The sequence below is a fragment of the Empidonax traillii genome, unplaced genomic scaffold (assembly GCF_003031625.1).
Source record: "Empidonax traillii isolate 1590-97213 ecotype Southwest subspecies unplaced genomic scaffold, ASM303162v1 scaffold46:size3806547, whole genome shotgun sequence".
NCBI classification, from domain to species: Eukaryota; Metazoa; Chordata; class Aves; order Passeriformes; family Tyrannidae; genus Empidonax; species Empidonax traillii.
The window spans coordinates 3,606,656-3,621,239 of record NW_020955239.1 but is presented as its reverse complement, the minus strand read 5'-3'; the positions used below and the strand labels follow the sequence as shown (position 1 = coordinate 3,621,239).

Genomic DNA, 14,584 nt, shown 5'->3' with positions numbered 1-14,584 from the left:
CTCTAGATCAGTGAGCCATCCAGTTCGTCTGATTGGTCACTCTTCTGTTCTCAAGTCATTCCTCTACCAGCTCTCATCTTCCCATGTTCGATGGCCATCAGGAAAGCAGTTTGTATTGCTAATCCTGAGGCAGGCATATAGTTGGAACCATTATTGTGTAATGGCTTGCCTAGTTTGGGTATATCCTGATTCAAAAATTCCTACTCACTCTAGAAGGTAGCGAACCGGCAAGAAAACAGTGGATGTCCAAACACTGCGTTTTGTTTTCTTGGCAAGGTATGCGGGACAATCCAGTGATCCCAACATCACTGTCAATTTTCATCTTTCAACAGATTTACTGCCAGTTTATGACAGAGTCCCTGCTTGGGGTCTGTGGTTCCAATAACCACAGATCACCCATGTCAAAGATGATAAATCAGTCCCACCTTTCAGATGTTGGATGGATGTTTCTGACTTCATAGAAATTATTTTGCCTTGAAAGTACAGCTGTAAGTTTAAGGACTTTATAGAGCATTAAATGAACAAGAATCATCAGGGATTCTCAAATTCTTTCAATGCCTGACCTTTTCCTTTACAGTGGCCTCTCCTTAGAGGGGAAACAGGACAGAAAATGTCATCTTTTTTGGGGGTTGTTTTTGGTTTTTTGTGGGGTTTTTTTTCTTTCTTTTTTTTTTTTTTTTTCTTTTTTACGACAAGGAATGTCTTAGTGCATCATCAAAGAACCTGGACTCTTTCAGTGATCAAAAGTAGATAATGTAAACCAATTGTCTTCAAAGAAGACCCAGGAAAGTACTTTAAATATGAATTATATTTGGAGGGCTGACTTCTGGCCTTATGCTGCCATAACAGCTGACCAACATAGCAATTTCTATGTAACATGACTGTGCTATGCTGAGGAGTAATGAGCATTACAGAGCAGTTTAGTAAGTTTTGATATGTAGGTATAGGAACAGATGTCTTGGGACAGATCTCAGTTCTCCAACTCAGTCATGAACATTGAGGGATTAGGAAAGGAGATTTTTTGCCCAACATTTGCAGAACTAATAGAAAATATTAGTATCTTTCTGAACACTGCAGTGGAGTCTTCAACTGCTCTTACCCCCCTGGATTTATCTGTGTGAAACTGCAACTATATCTCTAGGCATACACTCCCTATATTTTGGTGGCAGCTACAGCTCTGTTTTGAAATAGATGTGGTTGTAAACTGCAAGTAAAACCAGCACACGTGGCCACTGGATGTCACCATTCCTTCATATAAAAAAGGTCAGCTAGCACATGTTTTGCATTTTCAAATTTTTCTAGTGTATCATGGCTACTTAGTAGTTAGAGTATGAAGGCTGTAAATTTTTGCTTTGTCTTTGTGTTTCCAAAGTCTTTGTATTTTTAACTTACAATGTCAGTCTTCAAGATGAGGGAAGAAGGGTGGGTTTCTCATGGCGCTTGATAAAGGGGTGTGAAGTGTGTGGTGGTTGTAGCTCTAAGAAAAAGTAAAATAGCTTTTTTTTGAATCTGGGGTGAAAACTGTGACTTTGAACCTCCTGTGTTGTCTAAATCTAGATGCCTAGGTCAGGGTGAAGGGCATATTTTACTTCATGTTGACACTTGCTTGTTTAAATAATGCACTCTCAAAAAAGGCATAGTCCATGTGAAATGCTGAAAGGCATTTTCTTGCATTCCAACTCAAAGGTAAATCCTTCAAGTTCTTTTTGACGGAACCCTTTTGTAGCTGCCATCCTGTCAGTAAGAGCTCTGTGTGCAGTACCTGCCTCTGAAACATCATTGGTGGGGTGCTGTCATGTGGTAAAGAAAACATGATTCCCTTCAGTAAACTGACTGGCTTGTTTACTTCATATACCCCAATACTGATGCCTGGGGACAGCTTTAATAATGAGAAGTGCATCTTTGAGGCAGATTACCTAATTTTAGGCTAATTGCTTGTCTGTGTGCTTTTAGCTTGAATAGACAGGTAAAGTGAGTTTTTTCAGTGGGCAATTAATTCCACATTTATTTCTCCAAATGCAAAGTTAGTTAGAGAGTCTTGTATTGTTCATCTCCTCTCAGTTGCACTCATACAAGTTGTCATGTGGAGTCCATCTGAAAACTAGCAAAAATTCGCCCGCAAACCACACCAGAATCACCGCAGTTACTGCTCTGCCAGGAGGTAAAAACTGAAATGAGCATTTTCATCACTTTTTACAAATGCTGACCAGTACACTTAGTCACCCTAGAAGAAGGGGCACCCAGATTAGTTTTTTAATGTTTTTATCCCATTACTTGATGCTCAGATAAATTTTCCTTAGATTCCAGGTAGGCCTTGGCAGTTCAGGAGTACTTCTAACATCTTACTAGCTGCTGACATATTTTTCAGAGTATGATTTTGCCTTTTGCTGTCAGGCTGGTGTTTGGCACATATGACCTCCCTGGCTTCTCTAATCACATTGGTAGTGGGGCTGTGACTGACTAATGTTGATTGGGGCTTTATACACACACACTGTAAATTTAGTGTGTGTCTGATACATTAAAAAAAGCTAACAAAAACTCATAGAAAGCACTCAGGATCAGTGTGGGATTTGTTGAAGTAGGAGATGATCACAGAGAAGGAATATTTGAACTTTGCCTGCAAAGAACAATCTAGAAAGGTGAATCTTTGAATTCAATAGCTATTTTATTTATTTTAATTCAATAGCTGTTTCTTTATATTGGCCTTAATTAAGCACAACTGGATGGTGCTTAAAACAGATTACTTGTGTGGACTACTTGTGTGGAGATTATTTTAAAGTGGGGTTTGAGACCTTCATGCATCCTTTCCTGTATCAGTAAGACAATGTTTTCAACTTCACTCATTCCTCAGCCACAGTGTGTGTAATGCTCATGTACTAGAATAGTTGTGCTTTCATTCTGTTTTGTCTCCAATTTCTGGCACAAGGAAAAAAAAATCAGGTTGCTAGAATGTTTTGGTTCTTCTGTCCTAGTCTTTCTCATGCCTCTTACTATGGCATGGGCTGTATTAGTATTTTCTGGTATGAAATATTTCCCATCAAAGTGAAGCGATGTCTGAATTGCAGATTCTTGAGAGGCACAGAGTGGTTTGCTGGCAAAGCAGTGGTTATTTTGCTGTGCTTCGCTTTGGAGCAGTGTTTGTCAACTGAGGATTTATCTGCCAAGTGACAAAAAGCAGCTGCTAACATTTGGTGCAGTTGCTGGTACATGAGCTGATTTGCTGAAGTCAAAATCCTAATGAAGTACATTGATTCTGTATTTCAGGATTTGTCTTTCTGTCCTCCCCTTTTTTATTTTAAAGAGTACATGGTCATAATCTTAGCAACAAGCACAGGAGAACACGGATGCACATAAACATTTGACCTGCTGAGGAAAGCTAGTAAGCTATTCAATCCCAAGGTCTGTAAGGAGAAGTGAGTTATTTAATGACATCTTTGTGTTTGCTTTCTGTAACTTATATGCTGCAGTCTCCTCTGGACTTTTCTGTTCTCTGTAAGTTGTTTCAGAGATGCTTGTGACACTCAGGTTACCTTGGGCTGTTCCCAGACCAGTGGTTTTGAAACAGCAGCATGGAAACAAGTCACTTGTGGAATATGTGGTAAAGTTTCCTGTAATGGAAAGATAAGTACTGATCCTCCCAGTTAATCCTTGAGCAGTTGCCCTCATTTGGCAAGCTCTTTCAGCTAGCCCTGTTTCCTACTGCAATACATCTGGGTCACTGGAAAAATATGTGTTTAGGAGGAATTCATGAGGTAGGCAAACCAGGTTACATCACCCTCAGAGCTTGTCAGGCCATGACTGCTTCTTATCTTGTCCTGAATCTTGTTCAGGGGAATCCAGGTAACTTGGATGTTATTTTCATCCGATTCATGTTCAAAAAGAAGGATGAGAGGTCGTGAAAACTCTTTTCTGTGTGTTTATGAGCCCAATGCTTGGTAACACCGGGACAATGTTGGTCAAAGCACTTGCATCATTTTTTTATTTGTTTAATTCATAAAGAGAACTTCTGAAGTCAGTTGTGTGTGGTAGGAGTGGAATATGCAGTTACTTACATAGCCAACAGCATAAGCCTTGCCTTTATAGAATCATAGAATAGAATCATAGAATCAACTGGCTTGGAAAAGACCTCTGAGATCATCAAGTCCAGCCCTTGATCCAGCACCGCCATGGTTACCAGACCATGGCACTCAGTGCCACATCCAGCCTCGTCTTAGAAACCTCCAGGGACGGTGAATCCACCACCTCTCTGGGCAGGCCATTCCAATGCCTGATCACTCTCTCTGTAAAGAACTTCTTTCTAATATCCAACCTAAACCTCCCCTGACAGAGCTTAAGCCCCTGCCCTCTTGTCCTATTGCTGATTGCCTGGGAGAAGAGACCAACTCCCACCTGGCTACAACCTCCTATCAGGTAGTTGTAGAGAGTGATGAGGTTACCCTTGAACCTCCTCTTCTCTAAACTAAACAACCCCAGCTCCCTCAGCCTCTCCTCAGAGGACTTGTGTTCCAGTCCCTTCACCAACCTTGTTCCTCTTCTCTGGACCTGCTCCAGCACCTCAGTGTCCCTCCTGAACTGAGGGGCCCCGACCTGGACACAGCACTTTGGGTGTGGCCTCACCAGCGCTGAGTGCAGGAGAAGAATCACTTCTCTGGTCCTGCTGACCACACTGTTCTTGGTGCAGGAACATCAGTTCTTGTTATTTGGTGAGAGAAAGGTGTTCATATGCCTTTGTGTTCCAGGGGATAATGTGGGATACACATTTACTCAGGAGCACTACCATGCAAAGCCCATGTTGATTGTTCAAATACTAGGGGTAGCATCAAAACTCGTAAGAAAAGCCTCATCTCTAAGATTCAGGTACTCGAGGGTTTTTTGTCCTTCTGTCATATCATGCCATTGAATTTGTACCATTTCCAACAGAACATAAAATAAAAATGGAGGCACAAAAACAAGGCAAAGTTGGTATGAAGTAAATAGAGTTCTGTAATTGTCAAAATCCACTGTTGCAAAGTAGCATAGACAGGGTTTACTGATCATATGTGTTATTGTTTTACATGTCTCCCTTTGCTTGTACTACAAGAGGATAATCAAACCACTATAATTTCATTTCTACTCTTTTTTTTTTCCTCTCTAATCTCTCATGTAAATCTTTTTGGTACATGAAACATGAATCCTTGGATAAAAGTAATCAACTTCAATAGCAGAGTACTCGGTGCAGTGACTTGTCACCAATATGATTTTCCCATCTTCTAAGAGGCAAACACTCAGCATATTCATCAGGCTGTATCTGCACTGAGTCAAACAGAATCCATATTCATGAAATTGTTTTCTCGCATGTGTTACAGGTTGCCTTACCAGGCATAAGTTAACTTTGATTTTTTTAGGACATCTATTTTCTATATTTTGTACTTAAACGTTGAAAGCTCTGACCTAAGAAGAGATGGTGGTGGATTTTTATTGGCTTTAAGTGAGAGTCATGGAAAGAAGAACTTTTCTTGTTGTAGAAGGGAAGGTGCTGAAATACAAGTATTTTTTTCTTGCGTACATTTGCACCTGTGGAGTTCCAGAGCCATCTGGTATTTCCTCTGCACTGCTGGTAGTTGTCCTTCCTCATCCATTTCAAAAAGTTTATTCTCCAACCTGGTATCCAGATGCCTTCACATATTCACTCAGTTCCTGGGATGGCACCGGGAGAAGCACCAGCATAGGCAGGATTTCAGAGGCTGCTGCTCCTTCTCACTGTTACAGAAGTATTGTAAGACCAGATACAAGTTAGGGGGCCACTGACATTTTTTAGTGCTGGTGCTATTAGTACTGTCATTTAAGCAATGATACTATAAAAGAGCAATTTTTGTAGCGAGCAGTGATGGAGGCAGGGCCTTGCAAGGTGACTTGGTCTGTTAGGAGGTATTGGTAAGGGCTATTAAAATGTCCTGAAAATAGAAGCTTTTATTGTCAAATAATGGTGAAAACAGATCTTGAATTCTGAGTATTTAACAACACACAAAACCAGCAGTGCTCTGTATATTGTCTATTCAAGATGAGTGTTTCTCTGTGTTACCATGTGCCATTCCTTTACTCCCTGGAGACCGCTGCTCTGTGCTGTGGCAGGACAGCAGAGCACTGTGAGAGTAACATGCCTCACTCGGTGCTCGAAGTGACGTGTTAAATCATAGTAGTATTGAATCGCTGTAGATAAATGAGTTTTGGTTTTGGATGTTAAGATACATAGCCAGTGGATCTGCTGACAAGGGACTCCAGTTAAAGAACTGGGAGTTCCATGCTGTTTCCACCTGTGTAAAGTATGTATTGTCTTTCACTATAGAAAGTTCTGATAATACAATGAGTGCAGGAGAGGTTACTTCTAGTTAATTCACCTAGCTTTCAAAAATAATTTTTTCAGGTTGATACAGTTAATTATACCCATTCCCCAACATTAAATCTATTCACAGTCCTGATAGGATTTGCACAGAAGGTTGCATTAAAATATCAGAAGTCTCTTTAAGACCTGTTTTACGACTGAAAATTCTCAGTTCTGCAGTGAGGTACTATATGATTATAGTACTTTGTCATTTAAGCTCTCTTTGTTCCTTCTTTCCTTTGCTAATGTATAATAAGGTACTTCATAATGTAGCAAAGTACCTTATTATAAATCTACTTTTGTTGTTTCTCTGTGTTGTGTTCACATGAACCTCTAACCTGATCCTAGATATTAAAAATTATACTCGAGACTTTGTTTTTGTCTTCTTCTGTTTTGCCATGAATAAGTTCGTATGCTTAAGTTGGAGATAACTGGGACATCAAAATACACATAAACAGAATGGTTGCAAATCTTAACACTAGCTTACTGTCTACAAATGGTTAAATTGTATTGTTAATCTCTTAATAGTTGGGAATTCAGTAAGATCAAAGTAACATTTCTAAAAGATGCAGGTTGTTTGAACTATTTTTGATGTGGTGTTGTCAGAGGCTGAATTTGGGACTTCTCAATTTGTACTTCTTGGGTTTTACCAGGTAAGGGACTAATGAGTTAATAGGCTACTTTAAATAATGATGCATATGATACCTTGAAATGCCCCCCTAATGAAAATATTGACTGGGCAGAACAATTATATCCTTGTCCCATTTATAGCAGAGTATATCTTATGTTGGAAGTCATATTATATCATTGAATATCATAGTATTGCTCTCTCTCTCATTACATATATATATATGTGTGTGTGTGTGTGTAGCTATAGATATATATCATTAACATGACCTTAATTTAAGTTTGACAAAAGTATTAATGCAGGAGTGCAAAGCCTAAATAGTTTGTCAGCAGTTCACACTCTCCCACTAAAGATGGGACTTAAAATTCCGCAGCTTTCTCATGCTTTAGGTTTCACTGAAGGCTTTAATTGTGCTTCATGCTTCAAATCTATTGCTAATCTTGTTTTTCTTCTCTATTCTCTTTCAGAAAGATGAGGTGTATCTCAACTTGGTGCTGGACTATGTTCCTGAAACAGTATACAGAGTTGCCAGACATTATAGTCGGGCCAAACAGACACTCCCTATGATTTATGTCAAGGTAGGTAACTGATAGATGTGGTTAGGTAAAGCAGCATTTAAAAGAAACAGACTCTGGGGATACTCTTTTCTGGCATAAGTTTTCTGAAATTTTTAAAAGCACATAAATCTTGAGGGAAGGAAAATTAGAATCAGTAGTTTTTATGGCGAAGAAAGAGTAGAGGATTGAGGCTTAAACAAGCACTCCCAATTTCTGACTTTACGTAAATCTTGAAATTGGGTGAAGGAGACTGGTGGGGGAGGAGTGTTTTGTTTTTGAAGCAGCTTAGAGACAGACACCCAGCTAGATTAGCAGCTTTCAGTTTCCTGAGATGATGAAGTTATAGTAGAACAAAGGTCAGGAAGTGAAAGAGGATGTCAGGAAGATGTTCTCTTATCTCTCATTTTCCCCTTTTCCTGGCATGTGAATAAGAGTTCATGTGCTTTTGTTGTGGGCATGAAAGGCATATTTTTGTCCCCACTTGGAGCTCATTGACTCTTGTCTTCAAGGGCTACATGGGCAAGATGCTTTTATGCACATTGTAACTTTAAAACCTTACTCAAGTTGTCTATATCTTTTACCCAATGTTTAAAATAAAAATTATTTTGCTGTCAAACATGGCACCTATCTGGGTCTCACAGTTCCATTTTGTATATCGTGGTGATCCACACACGAGTGAGTGGTGATGTTTTCACCTGGCGTTAACTTGTTAACATGACATCCAGGTAATATTAAATGGAAATTAGCGTTAAATTTGCCTGATTCATATTGATTCTCCAGACTCCTCTTTAAAAGTGTAATTCTTAATGTGAGGGTTGGCTTAAGAAAAAACTTGAATTTGGTTTAAAGATGAAAGTTAAAAAGTTGAAAGCTACAAATGGTAATTATATCAATAATAACATTTTGTGCCATAACTATATGCATAAATTGCAAACAGCATGTCTCCACAATAGCCAGCACTGGTGCCTGTTTTATAAGAAAGGACAGAATTTTATCATCCAGCAGTAACAATTTCTATTGCAAGGTCGCTCTATTTGCTCTGTTGGTGGAACAGCATGTCTTCAGGTTATATGCTACCCAAAAATCTGTTAGCTTAGCTTTTGATAAATTTTTATATATGTTTTGTCAGTATTCTTGCCCTTATTGTTCTCCATTGTGGGAACTTGAGAAAATTGTCCTTACTTAACACTTGCAGAATAAAATCTGCTTCAACTCTTTCATCTTGCAGGATGCTTGGGGCTTCCCGTTCCAGGTAACCTGGAAGGTTATTCTTACTTTTCTGGCAAGGCAAGCCTTGCACATAATCCTGTATTTAAAAAGATCGTGTTACTTCAATGTCATTAAGGGTTTTGCAATTTTCCAGACATCTGGGCTATGCAAAGGTCAGATCATACCTATTTGTCCACTTCTGATTGTTACCAGGCAGGTAGAGAGCTCGGTAGCAAGCTGTTAAAAAAAAAATGCAGAGAAGCTGTTCTAGTAATCTTCTGGTTAATTTTTATTTGTAATTTCTAACATGCTCTAAGGAATTCTTGGAAATTTTGGGTTTGCTGCATGGAGATGAAAGACATACTTTCTAAATCCCACGTGTTGACTTGACCCCTCAAGTTAGAGCAGTCTTTTGCATTATTTTGCAATACGCTTGCACAATACATACTTAACGTGTCTAGAACAGGCAATTTGGAAAACATGTTTGTTTGCTTTTCTTTGTGCAGAGTCGTGGTTCTCAGAAACAAGTATGAAAACCAGAGACCTAGAGCCAAAAGTCAAGTGATTCCCTTCCCGTTCCTATGTTTCCCGCCAAACCAACAACAAAAAATAGGGGGGGAGAAAAAGTGTGACAACAAAGATAGCGGTGAAAGTGAGGCAAACATGACCTGATACCAATATCTAGTAATTGCACCCGGTTTTATAGACAGTTAAAGGTGATTTGTGGAGAAAGTGCTTAGAAAAGGAAAGCATGGAGGTGCACCTCTGGTGCAGTGTCTTGCCTATGGATTGATTTTAATTGGAACCTTGTGGGGACACACCAAAAATAATAACTTGGCAAGTAAGCCTTCTGTCAGCCTTAAAACAGGGGGTTTGTGCCTTTAGGACTAGATATGCTGTACAACCCTAAATTGTATTCATCACCTCTTTGTTATCCATAACCACAAGTGTGTAGCTCCAGCAGCTGGACATCCTCACCTTGCCCCGTCATCTTATCCTGTGAAGTTTTTGGCTTTGTAACATCTCTTCTTGCTGTATTCTTCCTTGCTAAAGGGTTGGCCAGCCTTGGAAAGGGGACAGAAGAACCTCTCCCTCAGAATTATTTGTTGTGCCTTGCATAAAATTATTTTGAGCATTTGGTTTTATTTGCCTTCTCCTTTTGTCTGGAGATCTGACTGTGTCCCCCCAGCACCAGGACATTCACTTCATTGTCAGACTAAGACACTATTCTTGTCTCTGGACAACATTTAATACAATTTCATCTACTAAAGGGTTTTCTTTTGGCTTTTGAGGGTCAGTTTTTTCTGTTGTTTGGTTTTATGTTTGTTTTTTTTCATAACCTGGAATACTTCATGTCTATGAAGAGGCTGATTTATAAAGCATACTGAGACACCTTTTTTTTTTATGTTTTTTTACGACTGCTGTTATTTATAAATGTTGGAAGACTAGCACAATTACTTTTTTGGCATCATGCTGATTTTTGTAAGGGCAGATGAACAAATTTGAACCACGAGTGTGGGTATGTGGCAAAGGGTGGGTGGGAGAAGTGTGCAAATACCTTGTCCATCTTCATAGCACTAAAACACATTCAATATGGTCTTTTTTGAGAGCTTTTGTTTTTCTGCTGATAAGAGTTTGTGCTAAACTAATTGTTTGCCCTGTTTGACTCATGTTTCTGTGTTCCAGTTGTACATGTATCAGCTGTTCCGGAGTTTAGCCTATATCCATTCCTTTGGGATCTGCCACCGGGATATAAAACCACAGAACCTCTTGCTGGACCCTGATACAGCTGTTCTAAAACTCTGCGACTTTGGAAGGTAAGCACATCTGTGACCTGAAACCTGGTGAAGAGATGTTCCTTCAAAGTGAACCTGGGTGCAACTTTGCCAAGAAATCCTTTGTGTCCCTCAGAATATTTTTCTTTATATGTAGCTTTTAAAGAGAATTACTGATACTCTGTTTTCCCTTCAAAATGAGTTCGGGGTGGGAGGGCAAGGGTAAAAGCTGGAAAAGGATATCAGGAGGGAGGGAATTAAAATTCAAGCCTGTTACTTTTGCAGGTATTAGAAAAACAAAATAAATATGCAGTCATATAGGGAAAATACTACACCATGGAAAAATACAACCAAATATTGCAGCGAACTGTGTTTGGAGAAGAGGACAGGTGCAGTGGCACCGTATATTAAAAAGGCTCTTTTCCTTTGTAGACAAACCTTTCTATGTGGAAAAAGATAACTGCCAGCCAAAAATCTGACCCTATTTATCATCTAGATTGTAGTCGGAATTTCCTTTGCTATGTCCAATATAAGGGAGATCCTTGAGGGATTGGACTGATTCCACAGTGAATCGAGTCAGTGGTTTGCACCAGCTTAGAAGAACAGGGTACTTCAGCATTTAGGAACTGGGAGTTGGTGAAGAGTGCCAAAGCTTGATGTTGGTCTGCACAGCAGTACTGTAAAAATCTTCCTTACTGAAATATTACCGTTTCTTTTTCAGTGCAAAGCAGCTGGTTCGTGGAGAACCAAATGTCTCGTACATCTGCTCTCGGTACTACAGGGCACCAGAGTTGATCTTTGGAGCCACCGATTATACCTCCAGTATAGGTATGTGCCTGTATTTATTGAAATCTGTCCCAACTGCACGAGTTTTTATTCTGTAGTTAAGGTTTACAGACATCTCAGATATAATCCCCAGGGACTGAATTTTGTTGTAAATGGTTAAAAACCACTTCTTAAAGAAATACAAATGTTTTGTAGATGGCTGCTGTGATTTCTACACCTTTCAAGATTTCAGTGTCAATTACACAAGGAAAGGGACTTTTTCAATGTAGAGGGGAAAACCTGATTACAAAATAGAAAAAAAAAATCAGTGTAATTTTGCCATTTAGTTTAAAAGTAGGTGTGAAATCTCAAGCCAGAAAAGTATTTTGATGACTTTAAGTGTAAAGAATGACTGTAGAAAATCAGTTACTGCTTCTGATATGCTGTGATTTAGACACAAATAAGTCTGTAATTTATTTACTTGGCTTTTAGGAAACAGTTTATAGAGGGAGGGAGAATGTGACCTGATGATTGACTTTGAACTCTCCTTACAGTTTTAATATATTGTGTACAGCAGTCCTTCTAATTCAACTTGTTCTGCTAAATTTTGTGGTCTTTTAGTCATTAATTTGGAACACTAAGAAGACTTCTTTCTAATACCTGACATATAGCTGTGTCATGGAAATATTAGGCTGGAAATTTTGCTAGAGGACAGGTTTTCCTAAAGTCCTAAAAATAAATAGGATAATGAAAAATCATAAAATAAACAGAAGTGTGTTGGCTGGTTGTAATTAACTACTTCTGGTTTTTAGTCAAGATACTCCCTGAGCTCCTTCTGAGTTGTAGTGCTAAAGAGACTAGATTTGGCTCTCATCTTAGCAAAATATTGAGGAACATTTTACCTTGCTTATGGACTTGATTCACTTAGACAAGGTTTAATGTTTTCGAAAGGATTTGGAGATCATGCTCAACTCTTGGCAGAAGGTGTTTGTAACCACTTAAAGTATATTTAAAGTTGTTATGTTCTAACTAGTGTGAAAATGACTAGCTGGCTGTCTTGTTTCAACTCTGCAGTTCTTTGAGTGGGGAAAAAACCCCCACCAAAATGTGTTCCTGAAGGCTCACCTGCTCTCACTAATTTGTTTTCCCATCAGTTATCATTCAGTGTATATTTTAGCAACACTTGCATATCTCCCCGGTAGGAAAAAGAGGCAGAACCAAAAGAAGTCCCAAGAAGGGGAGAGTAATGGCACAATAAAGATAAAAGGGCAGAATGTATGGTAGGCTGCTGCCAAAAGTGGCAGCCCCAGCCCTGCTCTTGCCCCTGGATACCCTGGATCTCAGTTTGCTGTTTAACACACCAATTCAGCTTCAACTGACAAGAGACTTTTGGCAGGTTAACTTTCTGCTATGTGAGTGCAATCAGCATTACTGTGTAGTCAAATAAGCAGCAGGGCCCAGGTAAAAGCTCGTGAGTGAGAGGAACGTGGCTGATCCCTTTTGACATCTTATTGCCAGCTGAGAGCTAATAGATTGTCTCAGCTGCATTATCAGAGTGCACTGAGGCAACTTGTTTCAGAGGATAACTGCATAAAACAAGTATTTTATGTGTCACCAGAAGAGACTGTTTTATAGATAAGCCTGTTAGGTGTCTCTTGTTCCAAATGTGTAATGACTTTAAGCTTGCACTATTTTTCAGATCCTTTTTCAAGGTGCTCTTCCCATTTTTGTTGTCTTACCTACTGGTCTCTAAAATAGTTGTAATAAAAATTACATGCTGAAGTGGGGAGTCCATTTTTCACTTGCCAAAAAAACCCAAACAAAACCAAATCATGGATTTCAGGTTTTGTCCAGTCTTTCTTGTGCCAACCTCCCACCCTGTGTCCCTCAAGGTCCTTTTTCTGAAATTTGCACACAATGGCATAAAAAATAAGTTCCGCCAGTACTCCTTACTTCCATCCTGTCCTTTCCACCTTCCACTTTTTTCTCAGCAGAATTTTTGCATTTGGGAGCTGAGAAGGAATAAAATGCTTTTACAAACAGGTTTAGTTGTTTCATGCTGCTGTTTCCAGTGGTGGTAAACATTCCTTAGTTCTTGCTGGATAGGCAGCTATAGTGCTTAGTGAGAACCTACCTTATTTCACTTGGGATTGTTCATCCAAACTCAACCAGCTTGTGGGAAAACCAATCAATAAGCACAGATAGGTTTTTTGAAAGAGAGGAAGAAGCACTTAATTATTAGAGCTTTATCCGTTGTTCAAAGTGTAGGGAACTGTGAAATGCTTCAGTGTGATAATACTGCATTTCAAACTTTTTTTTTTAATGTTGATGTGCTGATGTGCTTGGTTTTCTAGTTCTTATTTTCCTGTGAATTGTTAGCATAACAAGCTTTTCCTGCTGTAACCTTTATCGCTCTGTAAGAATCCACTTGTGCATGTGCGATAACAAAAAGTCAACTTAGAATTAAGGTGGGGATCTTCACTATGCTGTTTAAATATCCTCTCTTAAAACTACAATAAAAGTAAAATCGGTGAAGAATATGAAACCAGAAAGTGTTCTAAGTAGAAGTTTTTGTTTGTGATCTGCAAGGCTTCCAGGTTTTTTGAAGGTTTTTATTGTTTGCTAACATTGCTGCAGGGCTTATGTTTATAATGTGCTGTAATATGGTAATTTTTGGAAGTATTTCTGAGCAAGAGGTGCTTTTTAAGACTAGGCAGTGACACTGATGGCCCAAGAGTGTCAGCACAGCCAGCTGCATCATGACCATTTCCATAGTTAGTCATCTTTTAAGGCGTTACATCACTGTTTCAGTCATCACTGTAACCAGGAGTGGCATTGCACTGTCTGGCTTCACATAGGTTGTCTTTAAACACCTGAATTTGGCCTTGCAACATTACTTGTTCTTCAGTGTGGCAGAAACTAAAGTTTGTTTCTGGGATGTGTCTTTTCGTTGTGGGTGTCACAAGGAAACTATAAAGTGGCTTTTAAATTGTAGGATCTTGATTATTTCCTCAAAATGCATGACTTAAATTCTAACCCAAAAGGTCCCTTCAAAAAATAATTCACACCTAGGAGTTTTTTGAACTTTTGTGAAGTACTGCATTAGTGCTCTATTTAAATATACACCATAGTAAGAGTAACATCAAATCACATTTACTGCAGTTAATGTCTCTTTGTCTGCCTCCAGCAGACCTGGGACTATTTTTAAAATGATGACCCAGGAAATGACCTATTCAAGTTTTTAAATAACCACTGTTGCCAAATAGCTACAAATCCAGACCTGTAATAG

At 39.1% G+C, this 14,584-nt stretch overlaps 1 protein-coding gene across 2 annotated transcripts in view; it reads left to right on the top strand.

Annotated features, from left to right (window-relative positions):
* The window catches only part of GSK3B (glycogen synthase kinase 3 beta), a 153,587-nt gene that overhangs the window by 88,771 nt on the left and 50,232 nt on the right, over positions 1–14,584 (top strand). For both annotated transcript variants that reach the window (XM_027878902.1, XM_027878901.1), the window contains 3 exons: positions 7,457–7,567; positions 10,442–10,572; positions 11,252–11,358. In XM_027878902.1, coding sequence (XP_027734703.1) covers positions 7,457–7,567; positions 10,442–10,572; positions 11,252–11,358 — 349 coding nt within the window. The remainder of the gene's footprint in view (positions 1–7,456; positions 7,568–10,441; positions 10,573–11,251; positions 11,359–14,584) is intronic.